This window comes from Capricornis sumatraensis, chromosome 3 (assembly GCF_032405125.1).
Source record: "Capricornis sumatraensis isolate serow.1 chromosome 3, serow.2, whole genome shotgun sequence".
Classification (NCBI taxonomy): Eukaryota; Metazoa; Chordata; class Mammalia; order Artiodactyla; family Bovidae; genus Capricornis; species Capricornis sumatraensis.
The window spans coordinates 179,357,371-179,379,713 of NC_091071.1; the positions used below are offsets into that span (position 1 = coordinate 179,357,371).

At 59.6% G+C, this 22,343-nt stretch overlaps 1 protein-coding gene across 8 annotated transcripts in view; it reads right to left on the reverse strand.

Moving 5' to 3' along the window:
* Positions 1 to 22,343, reverse strand: part of ARHGEF10L (Rho guanine nucleotide exchange factor 10 like) — a 147,792-nt gene that overhangs the window by 97,279 nt on the left and 28,170 nt on the right. For 4 of the 8 annotated variants that reach the window (XM_068966878.1, XM_068966883.1, XM_068966882.1 and 1 more), the window contains 4 exons: positions 13,910 to 14,118; positions 7,203 to 7,209; positions 6,686 to 6,707; positions 193 to 281 (listed from right to left, as the gene is read on the reverse strand). In XM_068966878.1, coding sequence (XP_068822979.1) covers positions 193 to 281; positions 6,686 to 6,707; positions 7,203 to 7,209; positions 13,910 to 14,118 — 327 coding nt within the window. Of the gene's footprint in view, positions 1 to 192; positions 285 to 6,685; positions 6,708 to 7,202; positions 7,210 to 13,217; positions 13,258 to 13,909; positions 14,119 to 20,374; positions 20,412 to 22,343 lie in introns of those variants that run through there. The other 4 variants (XM_068966884.1, XM_068966881.1, XM_068966879.1 and 1 more) reach the window with 2 other exon arrangements.

The following is a 22,343-nucleotide window of genomic DNA, read 5'->3' on the forward strand; positions in this document are numbered from 1 at the left end:
TGGCAAAAGGGGCGAGTCTCATGGGTGGGCAGTGGCCCGTCTGCCTCAGCTGCCACCAAAGCCACGTAGCGAGGACAGCCCCTCCGGGAGCGTGAGCCCACATCAGCTTCCTCGGCCTAGAGAAGGGGGCCTCTCCTGGCACCAGCCTCCTGGGGCTGAGACCTGGGGGGCAGGGTGGGGAGGGGCACTTACTGCGACGGGAACTCTTCCGCCTCCAGCTGGAGCGCTGGGCCTCGGAGAAAGCTGCGTCCACGGCGTCCCCATTGCTCACGGCGGCTGGCCTCCTGCGGGCCGAGAAACAGGGCCGTGAGCCAGGAGGGCGGGACAGCAGGCTCCTCGAAGCCTCGGGCAGCTCCTCACCAGGTGACAGGGCCACTCACCCCCAAGGCCGGGAGTCAGAAAGGCTGGGGAGGCCAGGGCTGGGTCGGCCACGGACAACCCCTTCCCCTCCTGGCGTCCTCACCTTTAGAAGGCATTGCAAAGCCGACTGCTGCTTTACAAGAGCATAAAGGTCAAATGTATTCACAGTGATAACTGACAAGGATCAGATGTGCTCCTGGCCAGGGCGCCCTGACTCTCCTCATCCAGGGCAGACCCAGGGGGAATCTCCGTGTCCCCAGTCTCCGCATACAAAACGGAGGCTATGACTGGGGGTGGGGATGCATGTGGATGACAAGGACCTGCAAAGTTTCAAAAGGCTGCACACAGAGAGCGGGGCTTCATCCCCACACACGCTTGAGCATGGGCTGGACCAGAGATGCGCTTCCTGGAGCAAAGAAGCCAAGGGGACGCAGTGGGGAAGAGCGGAGTCCAGCGGGGGCGAGTGGTCAGCTGAGCACCCCCAGGGACACCGCACAGGCCTCGCGTCCCCGGAGATGACACGACAGGGTGCTCAGCCCGCGGGGCTCGGCCCCCAGCCCATGACCCCAGGCGAATCGTGAGAAAAACGCCAAACAAACCCTGGCTGGGGGCATCTCTGTAAAACTCCTGCCCCTTATGCCTCAACTCTCTCAAGATCGTGAAAAACTAAAAAGTGTCACAGAGCAGAGCAGGGTGAACGGTGGCGGAAGGCCGCGTGAGCCCTGGTGGGGTCCTGGGACAGACAAGCGGCGCAGGCGGAGGGACGGGTGAGGCTCCGGTGCAGCCACAAGTCCGGGGAGGGGTGAGGAGCCGACGCTGGTTTCTTGGTTCTGACGCGCAGCCCGTGGTCGTGGGGGACGTCAGCCATGGGGGAGGCGGGGGAGGGGGGTATCTGCAGCTCTGCCTGCTTCGCGGCGTCTCCGCAAACCTGAAACCACCCCAAGGTGGACAGGGTTTGCCTGGGTTGTTTAAAAGCCCAAGCTCCGGGGGCTTCCCTGGTGGCTCAGTGGATTAAGCACCCACCGTCCAGTGCAGGGCACACAGGTTCGATCCCTGGTCGGGGAACTAAGATCCCTCACGCCGAGGAGCCACTAAGCCCACGGGCCACGACCACCGAGCCCGCCCACCCCAACTAGAGAGAGGCCTGTGCCACAAAAAACAGCCTGTGGGCCACAGTTAGGACCTGACACCGCCAAAAGTAAATAAAATAAGTATTTTATAATAATAAAATAAAGCCCATGCTCAAAAAAAAAAAAGCCACATCTGCCACCCAGAAGGTAGGAGGGGGAGGGGAGAGGGAGAGAGGGAGGGAGGGAGGGGGGGAGGGGGGGAGGGGGGGGAGAGTCAGGTGTAGAACCCCTCCCGCTGGCCGCCCTTGGCCTCGCCTTCCCAGTGACTCTCGGCAGATCCTGGCATCCTTCCTGCTCTGCAGGGGTCGGCAGAGGAGCCTGCCCAGGAGCACAGGGCCCCCGAGTGGCAGAGCCGGACAGTGGAGCCAGCTTGCTGGGTCCCGAAGCTGGGCCCTCAGGACTGCGTCTCAGGTGACAGGGCAGACGGCTGTGACGATGGGACATGCCGCGTCTCTGCTGGCCAGGGAGCCACTCGTGGCTGCGGAGCACGCGGAAGGCAGCTTGTGGAACTCGCGTGGCGAGGGAGCTTAACTATTCGTTTATTTCGCTTTGGTTAACTTTAAGCGGCCACACGTGGCTAGCGGCCCGCGAGCAGGACGGCGCAGGCCTAAGCTCCGGCACTATGGGAGAAGCATCTCAACTCCAGTTTTGCTGCCAGAAGTGAGCAGTCACCCCGGGGGGTGAGGGGCACGTGTCAGCCCTGGGGTAACGCTTTCTGTCAGCGGCAAGTCAAGGTCAAGATGGGCCAGGGCTGGTCTGGAGGGAGCCACCTGAGCCCTGGTCCCTAACAGCCTTCTTAACCTGGAGATGGCCTCACAGCGCTGCGTCCAGCCACTCAGATAAGCTCAGACGGAACCAAACCATTCCAGCTGAACCCAACACAAGAGTTTGGCCTGAGAGTTTGTTTTGACAGAAAGACTCACGGACTTAGAGAACAAACTTACGTATGAGCGGGTCCCTTCACTGCTCACCCGAAACTATGGCAGCATTGTTAACGGGCTCTACCCCGATGCAGAATAAGAAGTTTAAAAAACAGTTTGTGCTGAGTGGTAACCATGACGACGAGCGACCTGGAAGCTCACGCTAGGCGCTGTGCGTCACCGATGTCCGCGCCTCTCGTTTCGCAGGAATGCATGTGAGGCAGGCAGCGTGATCCTCACTCTAAGGTGGGAAACTGAGCCTCTTGATGTCTTAATGGCTCCACACGGCTCATCCGAGGGAGCTGGGACCTGCAGCCTGGGCTGTCCACCTGCAGAGTCTGCGTTCTTCTCACCAGGCCTTCACCGACAGCACAGCTTCGCTGTCACAAGGCCACTGAGTCTGCTCGACTACTCTCCCGCCCATTGTTTCAGAAAGAGAGAAAGAGCACTCAGCGTAGACAGAGTCAGAGACACAAGTTCAAGTCTTCATCCCGGAGAAATCGTAACACCCAGCACCAAGGCGTCTCCACTACAGGACACGGGAGAAGGCCCTGGGTAATTTCAAAAGGTGACGTCGAGAACGGATGTGGGTATTTGCGGGTGAAGGCAGACGGCTTTAGAATGGATCTGGAAGACGGCTTTAGAATGGATCTGGAAATATTTTATGACATACTAAAAGCCACGGTGGGGTTGGAAATATGAGCCTCTGTTTTGCACATTACCAAACACAGTGAACTTATTTTTTCATCTCATTTCATTTTAAGTAATTTAAATAGCTACATGTGATTAGTAGCCCCTGAACAGGACAGCGTAGGTCTGAGCCACTGGCTCAACTCGAGATGCTGGTCTGGACTCGGGCTTCTGTTGAGCAGCTGCCAAGCCACCAGTCCTGGCTTCCTGGGTGGAGAAGCGGGGCTCTGACAGTCACCTTCACGCCCACCCTGACTGTCCCAGGGAAGCAGAGAGACCAGGAGCCCCTAAGGAGGGAAGAGGCCGGTGCCCGTGGCTGGACAGGCCTTCCCAGGCTTGGCTACAGACCACCCCCCTGCCCTGCACGCTGGAGTATCTCCTCTGCACCCAGGGCTCTGCAGAATGCCTGAGGACACGTGCGTGTCCTACTGCGACCGTCTTACAGGTGAGAAAAGCGAGGTTCAGAATAGGCAGTTAGCTTGCCCCAGATCACCTGACCAGCAAGCGCCAGAGCTGCCATTTACCTGCAAAGTCTTGTCCTGGACCCCAGCTCTGCTGCCCCCACACCAGGCGGGGGGAGGGAAGACACCCCCCCCCCAGGCGAGGGAAGCAAGTGGGCATGGCAGGAGATGAGGCTGGGGGCCTCCACCCGCCCTGGCCTTTCTGGCTGCCTGCCATGGCCATGCCCCACCCACCCTGCGCCCACCCAGGGCCACCCCTCCCCGCTGCTGCCTGGCAGGAAAATCTAATTCTCCCTGCGGGCAAACACTCCTCCTGGGGCCTCCCCAAAGGTTTCAGATAATGAAAGAGCCATAAAGAAGCAATAAGAGGCCAATTATCTCGCCCTTATCTGAGCTTCCTGCACGTCTAATGCCTCTCGGCTTGCAGGTGCAGAAAGGCCAGCTACTAAGACGACACCGTCTTACAAGGTGAGGCCACTGTCACCTGCAGGCCAAGGAGAGGAGCCAAGTCCACAGAGAGGAACCGAGGAGGAGGGCTGGGCAGAAAGGAGGAGGCGGGACGGGTAAGAGCCGTCTCCCAGGCCCCTGATGGCGGCGTTCAGACTTAGGAGGACACCGCGGAGCTCAAGGCACCTTCTGAGCCCACCTCCTCTCTCTCCGGGGACAAGCCCGGGACGAGGGGAGTGAGTGTCCTGTGACAGCAGGGACCTGCTTTGTCCTGGCCACCCCGTTCCATCAGCCCCTTCACTCAGGGGACACTCAGTGATGACAGATGCCCCTGCCCCCCCAGCCTATTTTATGCATTTATTTATTATTTTTAAAATCTATCTGGATGCACCAGGTCTTAACTGGGGCACCGGGCATTGAAGATCTTTAGTTGTGGCATGGGGCTCTAGTTCCCTGACCAGGGATGGAACCCAGGCCCCCTGCATTAACCAGGCTTACCCACTGGACCACAGGAAAGTCCCTCCCAGCCTATTTCAAAGGCAGGAAGCCCCACTCTGAGAATGGCAGTGACCCCAGCCTCACTGTTGGTGGGCCCAGTTGCTCAGCAGATTCCCAAGGTCCCTTCCCAGAGGCTACACAGAGTGAGTTGTCAGGGAGAAGACCCCCAAGATCAGTACGATCTGAGGATCCTGGCTGGCTGGGCACACACACACACACACACAAACACACACACTATTCCTGATGCCTTTTGCTCTCCAGGCCAGAATACTGGAGTGGGGAGCCTTTCCCTTCTCCAGGGGATCTTTCCAACCCAGGGATCGAACCCAGGTCTCCCACATAGTGGGCAGATTCTTTACTAGCTGAGCCACAAGGGAAGCCCAGGAATACTGGAGTGGGGAGCCTTTCCCTTCTCCAGGGGATCTTCCCGACACAGGCATCAAACTGCAGTCTCCTGCATTGCAGGCAGATTCTTTACCAACTGAGCTATCAGGGAAGCCCTTTTCAGGACAAGGTATGAAAAATATGAAAAAGGAAAGAATTCCACCTTTGGGGATTGAAAGGACCAGAATAACATAAGCCTTATAAGGCCTCGAGCAAACCCAGTCTGCAGCAGACGGCAGGGAGGGCTGGGGCGGCGGGGCTTGCCGGACACCCGACTCCCAGCATCACCCCCTGGAGAAAGACCCCTCCAGCAGCACCACTCCCACGGTCCCGAAATCCAAGAGACGCAGAAGAAAGGCAAACCCAGCTGGCCCGGGTGAAGCCTGCTGCCAGATGTCAGCCCGGGCCATTTTCTCGTTCGTGTAGCACATTAAAGCCAGGAGGCCCCTGGAAATCACCTGGGCAGAAGGCTCCCACTGCAGTCCCCTGGGAAGCTCCTCTGAGATGCAGACTCGGGGCCCCGCCTCCGAGATTCTGTCCTGTTGGTCCAGAGGGGCCCAGGGATCTGTATATTTAAAGCTCCCTGCTGCTCCAATGTGCCGACAGGGTTGAGAACTGGGGAATTACAGACTTAAGGGGGAAGAGACACACGTTCCAGAGCCATCAGCCCTGGATAAGACTGCAGCTCCGCCACATGGCTGCAGACCAGGACAGTGGCTTAATGTCCCGGAGCTGCCGCGCGAGACGGTGGACAGCTGCCCTGCTTCCTGCCGTGAGGGTTGAGTGATAACACACGTCCAGCCCTTAGCCCCAGTCTGCGCCTCGGTTTCCACATCTGTGAAATGGGGCGGCAGTACCTCCCGTTTAGGGTTCCAAGAAGAAGTAGGTGAAGAAGGCCTGTAAAACTTCGGCAGAGGATCTGGCAAGGATAAGTCCCCCAAACACCCAGGACACCACTTCCCTCTCCCCTCCCCGCCTCCACCCCCTCTGGTCACGGGGTCCCTGCACGCGTTCATCTCTTCACACTGCAGCCCGGCCACCCCTCACATACGGAAGGGTCCTGGGCCCACCTGTCCCGTGCCACCCCCCTAACATGGTCACACATCCACTTATGGAATGAGCAGAGCGGGGCAGAACCCCCAGGGAAGTCGGAGGAGGGGCCCCCGACGTGGTGTCTATAAGACAGCCCTCACTGGGGGTGAGCACCAAGACCCCCGGGGAACCTCATCAACACTCGACCCTGGTCCCACTGCACAGACCCAGCCTCTGTCCAAGGGGGCACCCTCACCCTCCCTGACGTCCACTCTGAGGTCACACCCTGGAGAGACAGAGCTCCCCTAGCAAGCCAAGAGCCTTGTGGGGTGCTGAAGACAGCTTCCCGTGGGAAAACGCTCACCCTCTGTAATTAGATCAACAGGTGAGCCGGGAAACAGCACGCGCAATAAAACTGTGGGCCCATAAAACGTGTGTGTGTGTGCGTGTGCGTGTGAGTGTGTGCACGTGTGTGTGAGTGTGTGTGTGTGTGCGCGCGTGTGTGTGTGTGAGTGTGTGCGCGCGTGTGTGTGTGCGCGCGCTTTATAGACAAAGCAAAGAAGCTGAGCAGGAACACAGTGGCAGCGTTAAAGGTTGCTCTTAGTGTGCCATTTTCTGTGCTTCCCAACTTTTCTATAATAAATATGCACAACTATCACCAAAAACAGAAATTAAGAGAAAGAAAGGGAGGAGGCAAACATCCCAGGGAACGCTGGATGTTGGCCGGCACAGGGTCCCTCGGTGGCCTGGAGCCGCCCCGGACACACCCGCACCCTTCGGAGACGCTGAGTGAGGTGAGCAGCTCGCTGACAGCGTCTGGTCCTCACGTCTCATCCAGCCTCCGCTTCACAGGGACCACACGGAAGCTTAGGCAGATCAGACAACGACCAGGTCCCGGGATGTGGAGGGCGGGTGGGATCAAAACCAGATCCCTGCGGGAGCGCAGAGCTCCATGCTGGAAGGGTCTGGAAGCTGAAGGGGTGCCACCCAGGCTTTGCCTCCTCCCAGCTCCGTGACCTCAGGCTGATGATGTGTGTTCTCTGTGCCTATAAAACGGGGATGACAGAGCCCCCACCAGAGTGTCTTTAGGATTAATGGAGGGGGGCGAGTCTCTTAGAACAGGGCCTGGTGAGTAATACGTGCAGAAGACGTGCAGGCCATTATTACACGGCTCCAGAGGTGATAAACGCACCCAGGCACCGCCCATCAGCCCCCCGGGGGCAGCCCTATCCGCCTTAGTCACCACAGTGCCTGGCACGCGGCAGGCACTCAGTACAGACAGGCAGGCTGGAGGGGTGGAGGACGGAGCTGAAGAGCTGACTTGGGTGGGCAGGGGGCTCCGGAGGAGGAACAGATAGAGCCCCTGCCCGCCCCCCACCCCCTGGCTGTGAACCCAACGCCACCACCGGCTGCTCGAGCTCCTCGGAGCTATGCGGGCGCCTCTCTGGGGCTGCACAAGGGGACCCACGATCAGCCCCTCTTCCCAGGGCTGCCGCGCTGGTCTCCTACTGCGGCTGTGACAAATGACCACAAACTTAGCGACTTCACACAACACCGATGCATTATCTGGCTGCCGCAGAGGTCAGGCGCCCACAGAGCGTTTCACCAGCAGAAGCAAGGTGCTGGCAGGGCCGGCTCCTTGGGGGCTTCTAGGGGGAGTCTGCTCCCTGTCTCCTTCTGGCCTCTGGAGCAGCCCTGCCTCGTGGCCTCTCCTCGTCTTCAAAGCCAAGGCGCAGCATCTTTCGATCCCTCTCTGACCCTGCCCCGCCCCCCGCATGGGAATCCTCGCGATCCCGCTGGGCCCACCCAGGTGATGCCAGCCCGTGGGCAACACAGTCCATCTTGTCTGGATAAGCCAGGAAGGGGCAGGACAGGGCCCCTGGGAGCCACTGAGTCCCTGTAGCCAGGCCGGAGCCAACAGGAAATGCCAAGGCCACGGGGGGCTGTGGGGACGGCAGTGAAACCCGGCAAGAAAAGCAAACAAATCCAGAGGGCTCGGGGGTGAGAGGCAGCCTGCGTCCAGGAAAACAGGAAGCCAGCAACCCCTGAGTTCACGGGGTTCAAAGTGCACCAGAAAGGCCGACCCCACAAGCTCCACTACGGATGGCTCTGCAGTCAGACGGCTCCAGCCCCGCTACTGACCAGCGACATCTCGGGCAAACTGCTTCCGTGCTCTAAGCCTCAGCTCTGATCTGCAAAATGGGCACAAGGAGTGGCCCCACTGCCTGGGGCTGCGCCACCGGGAGGTGAGATAGCACACGGCAGACATGCAGCTCAGCGCTCCGGGAGGCAGCTGACACCACAGCACCGGCCAGGCCGGCACCTCCGCTGGAGGCCTGCCTTCCCGCTGGCCCGTCCTCGCCCCGCTGGTTCAGAGATTCTGCCTCCGCAGTTCGGTCTCCTTTTCACAGACATTGAGAATCGCCCTGCAGACCCTACCTGCCCCTCTGCCCATCGGAACCTTCGTTCATTCCACGGGGATCCCTTCAGCCCCGGCCCTGGACTGGCTCCGCGCCAAGCCGTGAGGACCAAGCAGCAAGCAAAATACCCCCACCCCCACCTCGAAGCCACCGTGCAGGAGAGACCCCACCCGCGACCACCACAGGACCCCGTGTGGGCCAGAGGGGAGGGCTGCCCGACTGCTTCCATCTCAAGGGAAGGGCCCCACACAGACGCACACAGGCAGAGTCGAGGCCACTCTGCCTGGCTCCCCAGATGGGGTCTATGTGTCATTCCAGTGACAGCTTAAAACTACTCTCCCGAGAGCTCAGAGAGGTCAAGTCAGCTCTCACAGGAAGCAGAGTTCTTAACGCCCAGTAAACACGCACAGAAGGGGGTTGTCCATGTGGAGCCGGCCACATCCCCCAGCAAGAACCAAGGTCTGGGGTCCTGAGCGAGGACCCGGAGTCGCCAGTGTACCCTTGCGGGCAGTGTGATGGTCGAACACTGGCCTCTGCTCGGAGAAGCCCTGGTGAATGGACGGGCACAATCCATCTGCAGCCCAGGTCTGTCTGACTCCCGGGGGGCAGAGCCCAGCTCTCCCCACGTGTGAATGGGTGAGAAACTGGCCACTTCCGAGAGAGGGGAGACGTAAATGGGACTGGGCGTTGAGCTTGGTGCCGGGTACGCAGTGAACACCGTCACCACCGTCACTACTATTGTCATCAGCTGCTGCTGCTGCTGCCATCTGCCAGCATGGCCCACTGTGGAGAGAGAAGGCGGCCGCAGCCTGCCGGGCACTGTGAAGGGTGGACGCAGTCAGCCATCTCACCCCTGGACTGAGGCGGGGACCACCCTGAAATCGCCCCAGGGGCCTTGGCACAGCACAGTGGCATCAATGCCCTCAACTCTGCTTCCCCATCAGCCTGGCCGCCTCCAGCAGGCAACGCCCCCCCTCCAGGTGAAGGGACCGGGAAGTCCTCGGGCCTCAAGGCCAGAGATGGACCCAGTGGCCCTGCCCAGGTCACCGGACGCCCCCGGCGGCCCCAGGCGTCCTCGTAACACAGGCCCAGCTGGCCCAGCTGTGATCCTCTGTAGGACAGTCAGGGAGATGGATCAGACCCAGGGCTGCTGACTCCTCTGAGGCAGACCCCCACGAGTTTCCCTAACATCACATTCAGACCAGGACCTGGAAGCAGCAAATACGTCTGGAGCAGCCAACACGTGCCAGGAGGATACAGCACCGAATAAACGCTGATTTACGTGCACCTCACAGAATTATCCCCGTGTTACCGATCTATCACCCCCGTTTTACTGATTAAGAAAGAACTTTCAGAAAGCAACTTTCCCAGTGACACACAGCTGGCGAGTAACAGGTGAGACTTGAGGCCAGCTCCGTGAGGCTCAGAACCAAGCTCCCGGGCCCTGGAACCCCGGATTCCAGGCCTCACTTCACACTCCGAGCTCCCGCCTGGGATGCGGAAGGTGAGGAGTGGCCCTGCCTGCCTCCCTCCCTCACCTTGAGGCAGCAGCCCGGCCGGATGGGGGCAGTGACTCTAACGGGCTCAGGAGTCAGGCAGCCCCGCGGCTCCAGAGGGCAGGCAGGCAGCCAGGCAGAGCCCAAGGCCATTTCCAAGCCTCGGGGCAGGGACCGTGGAGGAAACGCAGTGAAAAGAGGTGAAATGTCCTCCGCTCAGGAGTTTGGTTTTTTTCAAAGCAATGTTTGCTTAGTGACTAGGTTGGGGTACATTTTTTTTGAAAAGGAAGAAAATCAAGAATTTTTTCCCCTTTCTCTCGGATAACAAAGGAAAGCAATCTGGACTGGCTCTTCTCCCAGAGGAGACCAGAGTGGACATTCACCGTCCCGAGAAGGGGCTGGAGCTTGAGTGAACGGAGACCAGGAAGGGAGGGAGGGAAGCTGGGAGCAGCAGAGACTCTGGAGGAGGAGGCTCCCTGGCCGCCTGGGGGCAGGCCCGCCCCTCGGTCTCTGGGTCTGCAGAGAAGGGGCTGGACTGGAAGTCTCAGGACTCCCAGTGATGTCAACATTCCGCGGGGGCCGTGAGTGTTTGCCCCAGTGAGGGATCTCAAAGCGATGCTTCCCCACATGCATGCTAAGTCCCCTTACTTGTGTCTGGCTCTTTGTTACCCGATGGACTGTGGCCTGCCAGGCCCCTGTCCATGGGATTCTCCCGCAGGAACACTGGAGTGGGTTGCCATGCCCTCCTCCAGGGGTCTTCCCGACCGGGGGGGTGGAACCTGTGTCTCTTACGTCTCCTGCGCGGACAGGCGGTGTCTCTAACCACCGGCGCCCCCACAGCCGTTGGCGCTGCAGGCCCAGCCAGGAGTCAGCGGCATGGTGCACAGGGCCTCTGCGCCCCGGCCATGGCATTGGGAACATCCAGGCTGGTCGGGAGCAGGGCAGGAGCAAACACGGTGTGGCTATTGAGTGCTTCCCCCTACCAGCCTCTTATTCCTCAGGATGCCATTTCCACCTTTCAGAGGCAGAAACTGGGGCTCGGAGACCTTCACAGGCAGCGCAGAGCCACCCGGCTGGTGAAGCGCTCAGGGAGGATTGGAAGCTCCGGGAGCTGGTGCTCACGGGGGCTAGGCTGACTCCAGGAGCAGGTGGAGGGCGGGTGGTGGGTAAAGCGGAGGCTGGGCTCCTGCCCAGAACCCGGTGACCTGCTGGACCATCTCGACAGAGAACTGCACCAGCTCCGGGGCCGCTGCGACCAGGCCCCTGGGTGGGGCCAGTGCCGGCCAGACACCCGCTCTGGCCACCGTCACCAAGCCTCCAGGACACACTGAGGAGGTGGGCAGGGCCAGGCCGGGCTGCCGCGTCCTGACCCAGAGACCAGGGAATGAGGGTGGCTGGAGAAAAGCCGCGTCCTGACCCAGAGACCAGGGAATGAGGGTGGCCGGAGAAAAGCCAAGAGCCAGCCCCCTGGGAGGGGAGCCCTGGCTGGCTGCCCACACCACTTTTCTCTCTCTCTTTCACACACACACACACACACACACACACACACACGTGCCCGCTCAGCGGCTTCCTTGTATACACAGACCCCTTCCCTCTCTCCACCGGTGAATTCACGTTCCCTTCCCCAGCCCCTCCCCATCAGCACCCCGTCTCCTGTGTCCCACCTGGGCGTGTCTGTATCCCTGCCCAGATGGAGTTTCCAGGTGGCTGCATACCTGGCTCACCCTGGAGGGACACAACCCCTGGGAGGTCACCCAGGAAGGGACTGCCAGGCCAGTGCGGAAGCACTGATTCATTTCAGGTCTCCAATCAGGGAGGAGCGCCTGGCTCCTACTTCTGGACGTAATTAGTCACATAGGGGCAGGCCCAGCAGAAACCCTCCCGGGGCCACCCACTCCAACAGGCAGATGAGCACAAATGAGCTGCCCTAGGCTTGAATTTTCATCCAGAACTGCCTCGGCTCCAGGGGCTCCCGGCCACAGCCTGCACCTCCAGGTTGGCAACACCTGCCTGAGGGTCAGCTCCCCAGGTTCAGCTCACTCCCAGAAAACAAAAGGAGGCTCAGATCATGCCCACCTCCCAACCCAAGCAACCAGGATTTAAACTCAAGGTCCCAGATGCCGGGGCCATCAACCACTGAGGCTTTCCTTAGCAGTGTGACCACTCAGTCATGTCCCACACTTTGTGACCCCATGGACTGTAGACCCCATGGATTGTAGCCCACTAGGCTCCTCTGTGCATGGGATTCTCCAGGCAAGAATGCTGGAGTGGGTTGCCATTCCCTTCTCCAGGGAGTCTTCCTGACCCCGGGATTGAACGCAGGTCTCCCGCATTTCAGGCAGATTCTTTACCATCTGAGCTGCCAGGGGAAAGGACTCTCTAAAGCCCCAGGCCCCCAAAGTCTGGTAGTGAGCAGCTGTGACCAGAGCTCGTAGAGGCCTTGGGCTGCATGGCCCCCAACCCCCAGAGGCACCGTCCAACTTGCCCAGACCACAGGCGAAACAGTGGTAAAACTGCCTCGACTGGGTGCCTGCAGTGTCTCCGGCTGTCTGACCCAACAGGTCTTCATTCTTCTGTGGAGGCGACAATGGCCCACTTTACAGATGAGAAAACCAAGGCCTGGAAGACTGAGACTGACACCAGGACTGTGGCCAGCGCTGGGCCCAGAGGATGACGTAACACCCAGACTTCTAGCCATCAGGCTGCCCTGCCTCAGGCAGGCTCCCAGGCGGAGAGGGGCAGAGTCCCCGACGAGTCACAGGAAAGCGAGCAGAATACACAGCGACGGCAAAGACCACGCCAGCGGGCCTGTTAATTCCCAGCTACAGCCCAGCGGAAGGGACACTTCACTGCTTCCATCTTGCTTACCAACAGTGTGACTCTGGGGGCTTCCCTGGTGGCTCAGATGGTAAAGAATCTGCCTGCAGCGCAGGGGACCCGGGTTCAATCCCTGGGTCGGGAAAAATCCCCTGGAGAAGGGAATGGCACCCCACTCCAGAATTCGTGCCTCAAGAATCTCCAAGGACAGAGGAGGCTGGCGGGCTGCGGTCCACGGGGGTCCCAAAGAACTGGACACAATTGAGTGACTGACACACACAACCTGACTTTGGAGTGTTTCTGTGACTCCTTCCAGACACACAGCTGGCAAAGGACAAAGCCAGGGTGTGGAGCAAGACCTGCTTTCTATTTCACAGGCTTGTGGGGAAAATAAAGGAAAAAGTAACACGTTTCAGGACTGACCTCTCCCCTCTGGCCCAGTAGGTCCTTAGCCAAGGACTGCCCTGAGCCCCCGTGGCTCCAGCTCCACCCCTTCTCACACCTCCCGCCCAGTCTCTCCCCGTTTCCCAGCCGCCAAAGCAAAGGAAGGAGGCTCACTTACTGTGTCTGAGGCCGTGCGGGCTCTGGCTTGGGCTCTAGGTCTGCGGGAGGTGAAGAGGAGCATCCATGAGCCCGGCGGCCCAAGGGACTCAGCACACCCCACCCCCTCCCCGGCCTCCCCCAGCCCCACACTGTCATTAAGCTCCCCTGCCTGTCCTGCCGGACCCCACCCTGTGGCCACAGCCCACATTCTACCAGAACTGGTCCCCCTGCCAGCTCTTGCCTGCCCCCACCCTCAGCTCCCCAAGGAGCTCCTTGCCCCCAAGCCTGCAGGAAATTCCTGCTGGTTTAGTCCTCAGTCCCTCCTGAGGACAGAGGCTGGTTTCACACGGGTCTTATCGGGGCCTTCCCGCCCACAGGGCTCTGGGAGAGGCTGCTCCGGCTGGGGTGACTCCCTGGAAGGAGCTGCGGGGAGGGGGAGCTTGGGAGAAACAAGCCCTGGGCAGTAACTGTCCCCGAAGCACGACCAACGGCCAGTCGCTTCCATTTTCGCCATGCGAGAGCGCACCAGATGCTGCAGGCATGCTAGGAATCTCCAGGGCCCAAGGGAGGCGACGGGACGCAGCTTCCGCCCAGCGGTCTCTCTTTGGTCCCCGCGTCCTGGGGACAGCATGAGGCGGCATCACGGGGAGCTGGAAGCCTCCAGGCGGCCCTGAGCCCCCTGGAGTCCTGCAGACCCTGAGCCGTGAAGACATCAGGCTCCCAGAGCACCTTACCGGCGACGGGGGCGGAGTCCAAGTGGGTCAGGGGTGTGTCTGCCTCCGTTTCCTGCGCTGTGCCTGGGACGGCGGGGCCGGCATTGATGTCCTCGTCATCCTCGCTGTCGTCAAACCCAAAGGCCTCGCCAGGGTCCTCTTCCGCCTCGGGGGAGGGGCCTGGGCCTCCGGGAAGCAGTCGATCTCCTGGAAGGAAGGAGGAGTTAGCCCGTGGCAGGGTCTCCGCGTTTGTGTTTGGTCCAGAGAGACGGCTGCAAGTGGGGAGCAGCTGGGGTCCAAGTGAGGGCAGGTCCCAGGGACGAGATCAAACCCACGTGAGGGCAAGGGGCTCTCCTGTCTCCTGAGTGGCCTGGGGTTGGGTCAGGACTCTAAACAGACGGGCAGTCGGCGGAGGGCAGGGACAAGCTTCCGAGGTGAGTGCATCTGGGCTCGAATGCAAGGGGGCCTTTGACTTTCTTGCTTTCCATTTCCCTATTTTGTAAGCAAGCGGGAGTTCGTAAATGCATCTGCCGGGGGCGGGGGGTCGGGCACACACCTTTGGGTGTGTTTCCACATGTGCATTTCCATCTGTGCATTTTGCATACATGCAAATGAGCACAGCCAGGCTTGCTGGGCACCCTGAGCTGTGTTTTGCGTGCACAGGGCAGGGAGCAGCTGTCTGGAAGTGTCTGGAGCCTGAAGACAGCCAGTTTGGGGTACCAGGGCACAGACCAGCTGCGGCGGGGCTGGGGGCCGCGCTCCCAGCCTGGAGGGTTTCCCGGCCTCAGAGCCTGCTTCTCCCTCCTGGGAGACACCCTTCGGGGCCAGGTCTGCCTCGTCGTCCCTCAAAGCTCAACTCGGGCAGGGACGGCCCCCTGCCCGCATCCACTCTCTGTCTTTGCCTCCTGGTTTCTTCATCTGCTCCTGGAACATGTGTGACGATTTGTTCTGCCCCCTTGAAGGGGACAGGTCCCGGCCTGGGGTATGTAGATGAACGTCACCAGCCAGGTGGGTAAACAAAGCGTGCGGCAGCCATCAGGGCATCAGATGTGCGGCACCGGATGGCGCCCTGGGGGGATTCGGGGGAAAGACCAGGACGCGGCTGCAGAGAGCTGAAGCGCACTCCGAAGAGGTGATGTCGACAAGCCCAGCCTCTTGCATCTCTCACACACTGAAAAGTGCTGAATTCATCAGCCTGAGGGGCCTGGTTTTCCTGAACAGTGATCTTCTGAGGGTCTCATGCCCTGGTCTTCGTTGCGAACACTCCCATGCATCCTGGCTCCTCACTGTCCTCTGCAGATCCTCAGAGCTGCCTGAGAGCGTCCTGCAGGGTTCCAGTCCTCAGCAAGTCCTCCAAGTAAAACACAGTTCTCAGTTTCTAAGTTGTGCATTTTTTCTTAGTCAACAAGTAGAATCTGGGGCTTCCCAGGTGGCTCAGACAGTAAAGAATCTGCCCACAGTGTGGGAGACCCAGGTTTGATCCCTGGGTCGGGAAGATCCCTGGAAGAAGGAAATGGCAACCCACTCCAGTATTCCTGCCTGGAGAACTCCACGGACAGAGAAGCCTGGCGGGCCACAGTCCATGGGGTCACAAAGAGTCTGACACGACTGAGCAACTAACAGAGATAACTCAGAAACTTTCACTAAACGGGTGAAGAAATGGACTCTCCATCCTCAAGGGCATCGCAAGCCCTCGCCTTCCCATCCGTTTCATCTGGCCGAGGCCTCCCAGTCTTCTTCCTTGGAAGACTTCTTTCCTGGAATCTGACGCCAAACAGAACCTCAAGTGTTCATTTAGCCCATCTCCCTGGCTCGTACAAACCTCAGACACGACTTAGGGACTGAACAAGCTACCTCGTCCAAACGCACTCTAAAACCCAAGGACAGAGCGACTGGGTTAAGTCTAAAGCTGATCACCCCTGGGCTGCCCTGAGCAGCCCGCTCACAACCCGTCACACAGTTCAGGGCATGAGGTTTGGGCCCGCCGGGTCCTGTCCGAGTGCCTTTCACCTCTCTGAACCTTCGTCTCTTCCCCTGTAAGGCAGAGGATGAAAGGGCACCTACCTGATAAAGCTGCCATGAATGTGACCCAAGATGTAGGTCAGGGTTTCTCAGCCCAGGCTGCGAGGTCTCTGTGTTGGGGCCGCTACAGGAGGTGTACCAGCCTTTCTGGCCTCTGCCCTCCAGCTGTGACAACCAAAAGTGTCTGCAGACATTGCCAGCCAAATGTCCCCTGGGGGACGAAACTGCCCCCAGTGGAGAAGCGCTGGAGCATGCGTGGCTCTTGGCACACTGCCCCAGCTCTCGGCACACTGCCCCCGTGTTACACAATGACACCTATCGTACTTTCTGGCCCCTCCCAGCCCGAGATCCCTGAGGACAGGGCTGTCCATAGATGCCTTGATAAGCAAGTGGGTGGGGAGGTGGATGGAGCAGAGAGGCAAGTGGACAGACCAGCGGATGGACAGATGGGCCTACCAGATTCTGGGAGTCTCTCTGACCAGAAAAACCCAAAAATCCACAGTGACTGGGGGGGTTTCCAGAGCCCAATGTTTCAGGTGCAAGTGTATGAAATTCAAGAAGCCCCTTCGGGGACTTCCCTGGCGGTCCAGTGGCTAAGACTTTGCCTTCCAGTGTAGGAGGTGTGGGCTCGATGCCTGCTCAGGGAGCTAATATGCTACGTGCCGTGTGACCAAAGCGGGGGGGGGGGGGGGGGGGGGGACATAAAAATGTAGGAGCAATATTGTGACAAATTCGATAAAAACATTTTGAAAAATGGTCCACATCAAAAAAAATCTTAAAGAAGAAAAAGCAGCAGCCCCTTCCTCCGCTGTGTGAGCACAGCAGAAAGCCGGGGCTCACCCCACCTCCCTGACTCCCGGGGGTGATGACCCAAACAAGACCAAGGAGGCGGGGATGCAGCCCCTGCTCCTGGGAGCTGGGGGGTCCCTAAGGCCCAGGCCGTCGGGGTGGACTCCTCTGGGCGGTGACGTGGCCAGGGGCACGAGCTCCTCCCCCAGCGGCGGACAAGCAGACACTCAGGGCCTGCGATGAGCCCACGGGACTCTTGCCGAAGCCTCCCAACCACCCCCGCTTTACACGAGGCCACAGAGATTTCTCGAGGTGAGGCGAAGCACCCAGTCACCAGCTGAAAGTGGGGAGCCAGGTTTGAACCCTGGTCTGCCTTGCTTCCCACCCTCCGCTCAGCCCAGTGGCCTCCTGGAAGTCTCTCCTGAGCCCCTGCACTCTTGGTCCCGTGATGCTGAATTCAGGAGGAGATCCAGAGGCTGTGCCAGAGGCCAGATTAGTAACCTTCAAACGGTTCTCAACCCACTGGTGGGTCATAAAATCAATTAGGGGGCTCCCGGGAAGCTTTTTGCTTTATGAACTGCTTACAGAAGATCTTTTTTAAAATTTTATAACACTAATTCCCTAGTGGCTGTCGGTAAAGAATCCGCCTGCGACGCGGGAGACCCGCCTGAGCACAAGAGACCCGAGTCCGATCCCTGGGTTGGAAAGATCCCTGCAGAAGGAAACGACAAACCTACTCCAGGACTCTTGCCCGGAGGACTGCACTCAGAGGAGCCTGGCGGGCTGCAGCCCATCGCGTAGCAAGAGTCAGACCTGACCTGACGGCTCAGCCACCACCATGCTATTAATAAACTCACACGTGGCTTTACTTTGGAGGCTGCTGTCGACCCTTCCGTTCTGGATTTATGCACTCAGCACACACACACATACGGTCTGTAGCGCAGACCCTCCCAACACTCAGCCCTGCTCACTCCCCTGCAGCCGTGTGGCCCTCCTTGCTGGGCCACGCCAGCGGCCGCTCTGCTACTGTCTCGGGACCTTTGCACCTCAGTCCTGGGGTCCAGGCCGCCCTTGCCCCAGGGAGTGTCTCCCGCCCTCGGGGGCCTCCAGGTCTGTTTACCACCTGTCACCTCCCACCAAGGCTTCCAGGGGACCAGAGCTGCCCACGGTGACAGCTAGGGCTCCTGAGGCGCCTTGCCTACTTTCCTTATCTCTGCGGCCCTTATCAGCATGTGGCATGTTCTTTTCCCCATCTTTCTGTCTGTCTCCGCTACTAGAGCGCACGCCTCCTGAGGGCGGGTGTTTCAGTCACTGTGTACTCCCAGCATCTGATACTGTGCCCAGCACATGACAGGCATGGAATAAGGACTTGGTGAACACACACGTACGCTCCTATCGGCAGGTCTGTGGGCTGCGATTATAAATGATTTAAAAAATACTGGAATATGGCTTCCCGGTGGCTTAGTGACGAAGAACCTGCCTGCCAGTGCAGGAGACATGGGTTCAGTCTCTGGTGCGGGAGAATCCCACGTGCCGTGGAGCTACTGAGCCCGTGCTCGGGAGCCCGGGGGCCCCAGTCACTGAGCCCTTGCCCGGCCACTGCTGACGTGCTGCTGGGCGCCCTGCAGCCGGCGCTCCACGACCCGGGAAGCCACTGCGGCGAGGAGCCCGGACACCCAGGTGGTCCCGTGGCTGAGAGTCCGCCTGCTGACGCGGGGGCCAGGGGCTCGACCGCTGGCCTGGGAAGATGCCAGAGGGCAACGAAGCCTCTGCACCTGCAGCTGCTGAAGCTGGACGGGGCCTGTGCTCCGCCAGGAGAGAGGCCGCTGCGGGGAGGAGCCTGTGCCCGCAGCTAGAGGAGAGCCCGCACAGCCGGGAGGACCAGCACAGGTGTGAATACGGAATAAATAGAATTTTAAAGAGAGAGAGAGAAGCCCACAGGCCAGAACTTGGGAGTGGCCTCGGCTCGCCTCAACTAGAGGAGAGCCCGCACAGCCGGGAGGACCAGCACAGCCGTAAAGAAAGAAAATAAAATACAATTAAAAACTGAGATGCCCACAGGCAAGAACCTGGGAGAGGCCTCGGCTCGCCTTACTAACTAGAGGAGAGCCCGCACAGCCGGGAACATCCAGCAGAGCCGAAAACAAATAAATACAGGAAGTTATTTTTAAAAATACTGGAATAAGTGACCACGAAGTCCCTGCCCACGACTATTTCTGGACTACCAGAGTCAGACCTGTCCTGACCAAGGAGGCTTCAGGGCCCACGGTCCTGCCCACTTGAGTCCGCTGGGCGGATGGTGGGAAGGATTCCCTTTGCACGCAGCCTGCATCCCTGCAGTGACTAGCCTGGGTTCAGACCCCAGCTCTCCTATATACTGGCTGCTGGGTGCGAGCCGGTTATCTCACCCTCAGGCTGCAGTTTCCCGGTCCGTCTAATGCGAACAGCAAGAGTAACTGCCTGACAGAGCGCTGGGAGGAAGGATGGACCGGCCCACACTAGGGCAGCCCGGAAGCCAGGGGCTCGCAGGCTGAGCGCGAGCGCCTCTCACGACCCGGAAGCCCGGGGCTCGCAGGCTGAGCGTGAGCGCCTCTCAGGACCGCGGCTCTGCTCATCAGCACTGTCGTGTCGTTACCCCTGTCGCTGTGTTCACTCACTCAGTCGCGCCTGAGTCTGTGTGACCCTCTGGACTGTAGGCCTCCACGCTCCCCTGCCGGGGGATTCTCCAGGCAAGAGTACTGGAGTGAGTTGCCATTGCCTCCTCCAGGGGATCGGCCCAACCCAGGGATCAAACCCGCATCTTCTGTGTCTCCTGCACTGCAAGCGGCCTCTTTACTCACTGAGCCGTCGGGGAAGCCCCAGTCGTCATCGTGATGACTGTTATTATTGCTTTGAGTCATAGAGCCCAGGCTCTGACCCCAGGTGGGATGAAGGCCGCCTCCCTATCCACAGACGAGGCCCAGCCCCAGGCGACCCAGCCCCCAGGCTGTGTCCAGGGACTTAGGTTACTTTTCTATTTTCTCTCTTTGCTGTTGTTGTGGTTGAGTTGCTAAGTCGTGTCTGACTTTTTGTGACCGTATGGACTGTGGCCCCCCAGGCTCCTCTGTCCAAGGGATTCTCCAGGCGAGAATACTGGAGTGGGTTGCCATGCCCTCCTCCAGGGGATCTTCCCCCCGCAGAGGCCGAACCAGCATCTCCTGGGCCTCCTGCATTGGCAGGCGGGTTCTTTACCGAGCCAGCTGAGCACAAACAGCAGGACTTCCCTCGTGGCCCAGCGGTTAAGGATCCACACTGCGATGCAGCAGGTGCAGGGAGCCGGTCAGGGAGCCAAGCTCCCACACGCTGCAGAGCAGCCAAGCCCGTGCGCCACGCGGCCGAGCCAGTCGCCACAACGAGAGAGTCCACGCGTCACAACCGAAGCTCCTGCCTGCACGACAGAGAGGCCGCGCGCCGCAACAAGACCCGACGCAGCCAAGTAAACACTAAATTAAAAAAAAAAAAAAGCAAATAGCTTCGGTCAGCCCAGCAATCGTTCAGTTCAGTTCAGTTCAGTTCAGCCGCTCAGTCGTGTCCGACTCTCTGCAACCCCATGAACTGCAGCACGCCAGGCCTCCCTGTCCATCACCAACTCCCGGAGTTCACTCAGACTCACGTCCATCGAGTCGGTGATGCCATCCAACCATCTCATCCTCGGTCGTCCCCTTCTCCTCCTGCCTTCAATATTTCCCAGCATCAGGGTCTTTTCTAGTGAGTCAGTTCTTCGCATCAGATGGCCAAAGTATTGGAGTTTCAGCTTCAGCATCAGTCCTTACAATGAATATTCAGGACTGAGTTCCTTTAGGATGGGCTGGTCAGACCATATAGATTGTACAGCATCCAGTGAACTGTTCCCAGGAGCCCCTGGGCCAGAAGATTGAAACAAAAGTGAGACACAGTCCCTCAATGTCAAGGAGTTCACTGCAGGGCGAGGCAGGCAGGTCTGACCAGAGGAAAACATAAAACCCCGAAGACTGAGTCAGTGCTACAGAGAGGAGAGGCTTGAGCCCGCCAGGGCCTGGGGCACAGCTCTGGCACCAGGCTGCCCCTGTATGGGGCCCGAGAGGGTGAGCAAGGGCCTGACAGGCTCAGGCTGGGGGGCGGCCGGGGCCACAGCAGGAGCAGAGAGCAACAGTGAGTGGCCCAGTCAGAGCGGAGACGCGACTGAGGACGACGGGGTAAGAACACGGCTGCAAGGCGGGGGTGAATTTATTTGGGAAGACGGTGCGAAGCACTCAGAGAATCGGAAAGAGTGGCCAAGAGCCTGCTTCAACCAGATGTCAGCCTGTAACATCAGATACACCCACCAAATGCTTGCTTAATGAAACTGAGTTGATTTCATCATAAGGTAATTCTGCCCTCAGTTTGCACGCCTGGCCCCTCGGTGTGGAGGAGAAAGGGTGCAGGCTGCTGATGACGGGGAGCGGGGACATCCTGGAACCATGAATCAGGAAATGCCCTTTCCCCCAGACGCTGTTCCCAGGATCCTGAGACCCAGGCAACCAGCCGTGGCGCCTTATCAGAAGGAAAGTCAGACAGCCCATCGTCCCTGGGTGACTGAGAGCTGAACTGCGCTCTCCCCACCCAGACAGACAGACGGCAGGGCTGGGCGGAGCCACACACACCTGTGATGTTCCTGGACATTCCCCTTCCCCGCAGAGCCAACCCCAGTGAGCCCCCAGCGAGTCTAGGGGGCCGGGACCCAGGAAGCCAGCCCACGCTATGGAGGAGGCGGGCCCACCATGCTGGTCCCCTACCCTGCGGAGAAGGACACGGAGGTTCAAGGGGGAAGAGGTTCCTCCTGGGCTCGGCCCCGGGGTTCAGAGCGGGGCACGGGCAGCCGGTCCTGCCAACGCCCCAGTGATGACATTTCCCAGGCAGTGAGCCATTGATTAGCACACGCTGGAGCCCCACCTGTACCTAAACCCTGCAATCACGGAAGAGGCTGTCGTTATTAACACCGCGCTTGTGGGCGATGAGACAGCCAGAGAGACACCAAGCCGCTGGGCTGGTTGGACTCGAGAAGCAGCCCTTGCTCGTTACCATTCTGCCGTCGGCCGTCCCCCAGGAAGAACGAGAGGACGGGAGGCTGGGCCCAGTGGGACAGACGGCCTCAAGCCCAGCTCCTCCGGGGCCCAGATCTACCAGCACCATCCAAGCCCCCAGTGTTAGGATCGCCACGTAAAAATACAGGACATCAAACTGAATTTCTATGAAACATTTTTTTTCAGCATAAGTATGTATTTTTCCTTTTTTTTTTTTTGCTGACTCTGGCCACCCCACCACGGCCAGACGGCCCGGCTTGGGAACCTCAGCAGATGGAGATGGATGGGCAGCGCCCCCAGCCCCTACCTCCTACTCTCAGTTCTTAGTTTTACCCCCGACGACGCCACAGTCCCAGGTTCTGCTCATCTCCCCAGGGGCCCTCAGGTGGACAGGCGAAGAGTCTCCAGCCCCTGCCCAGAGCCCACTTCCTATCATTTCCCTGTTGCAGAGGCCACTGGCCCAAGGCATCCAGCTAACCGCCCGTGGGGCCAGATCCACACCGAGGGTCAGAGGCCCTGGGTGGACGCTGGGCAAGAGGA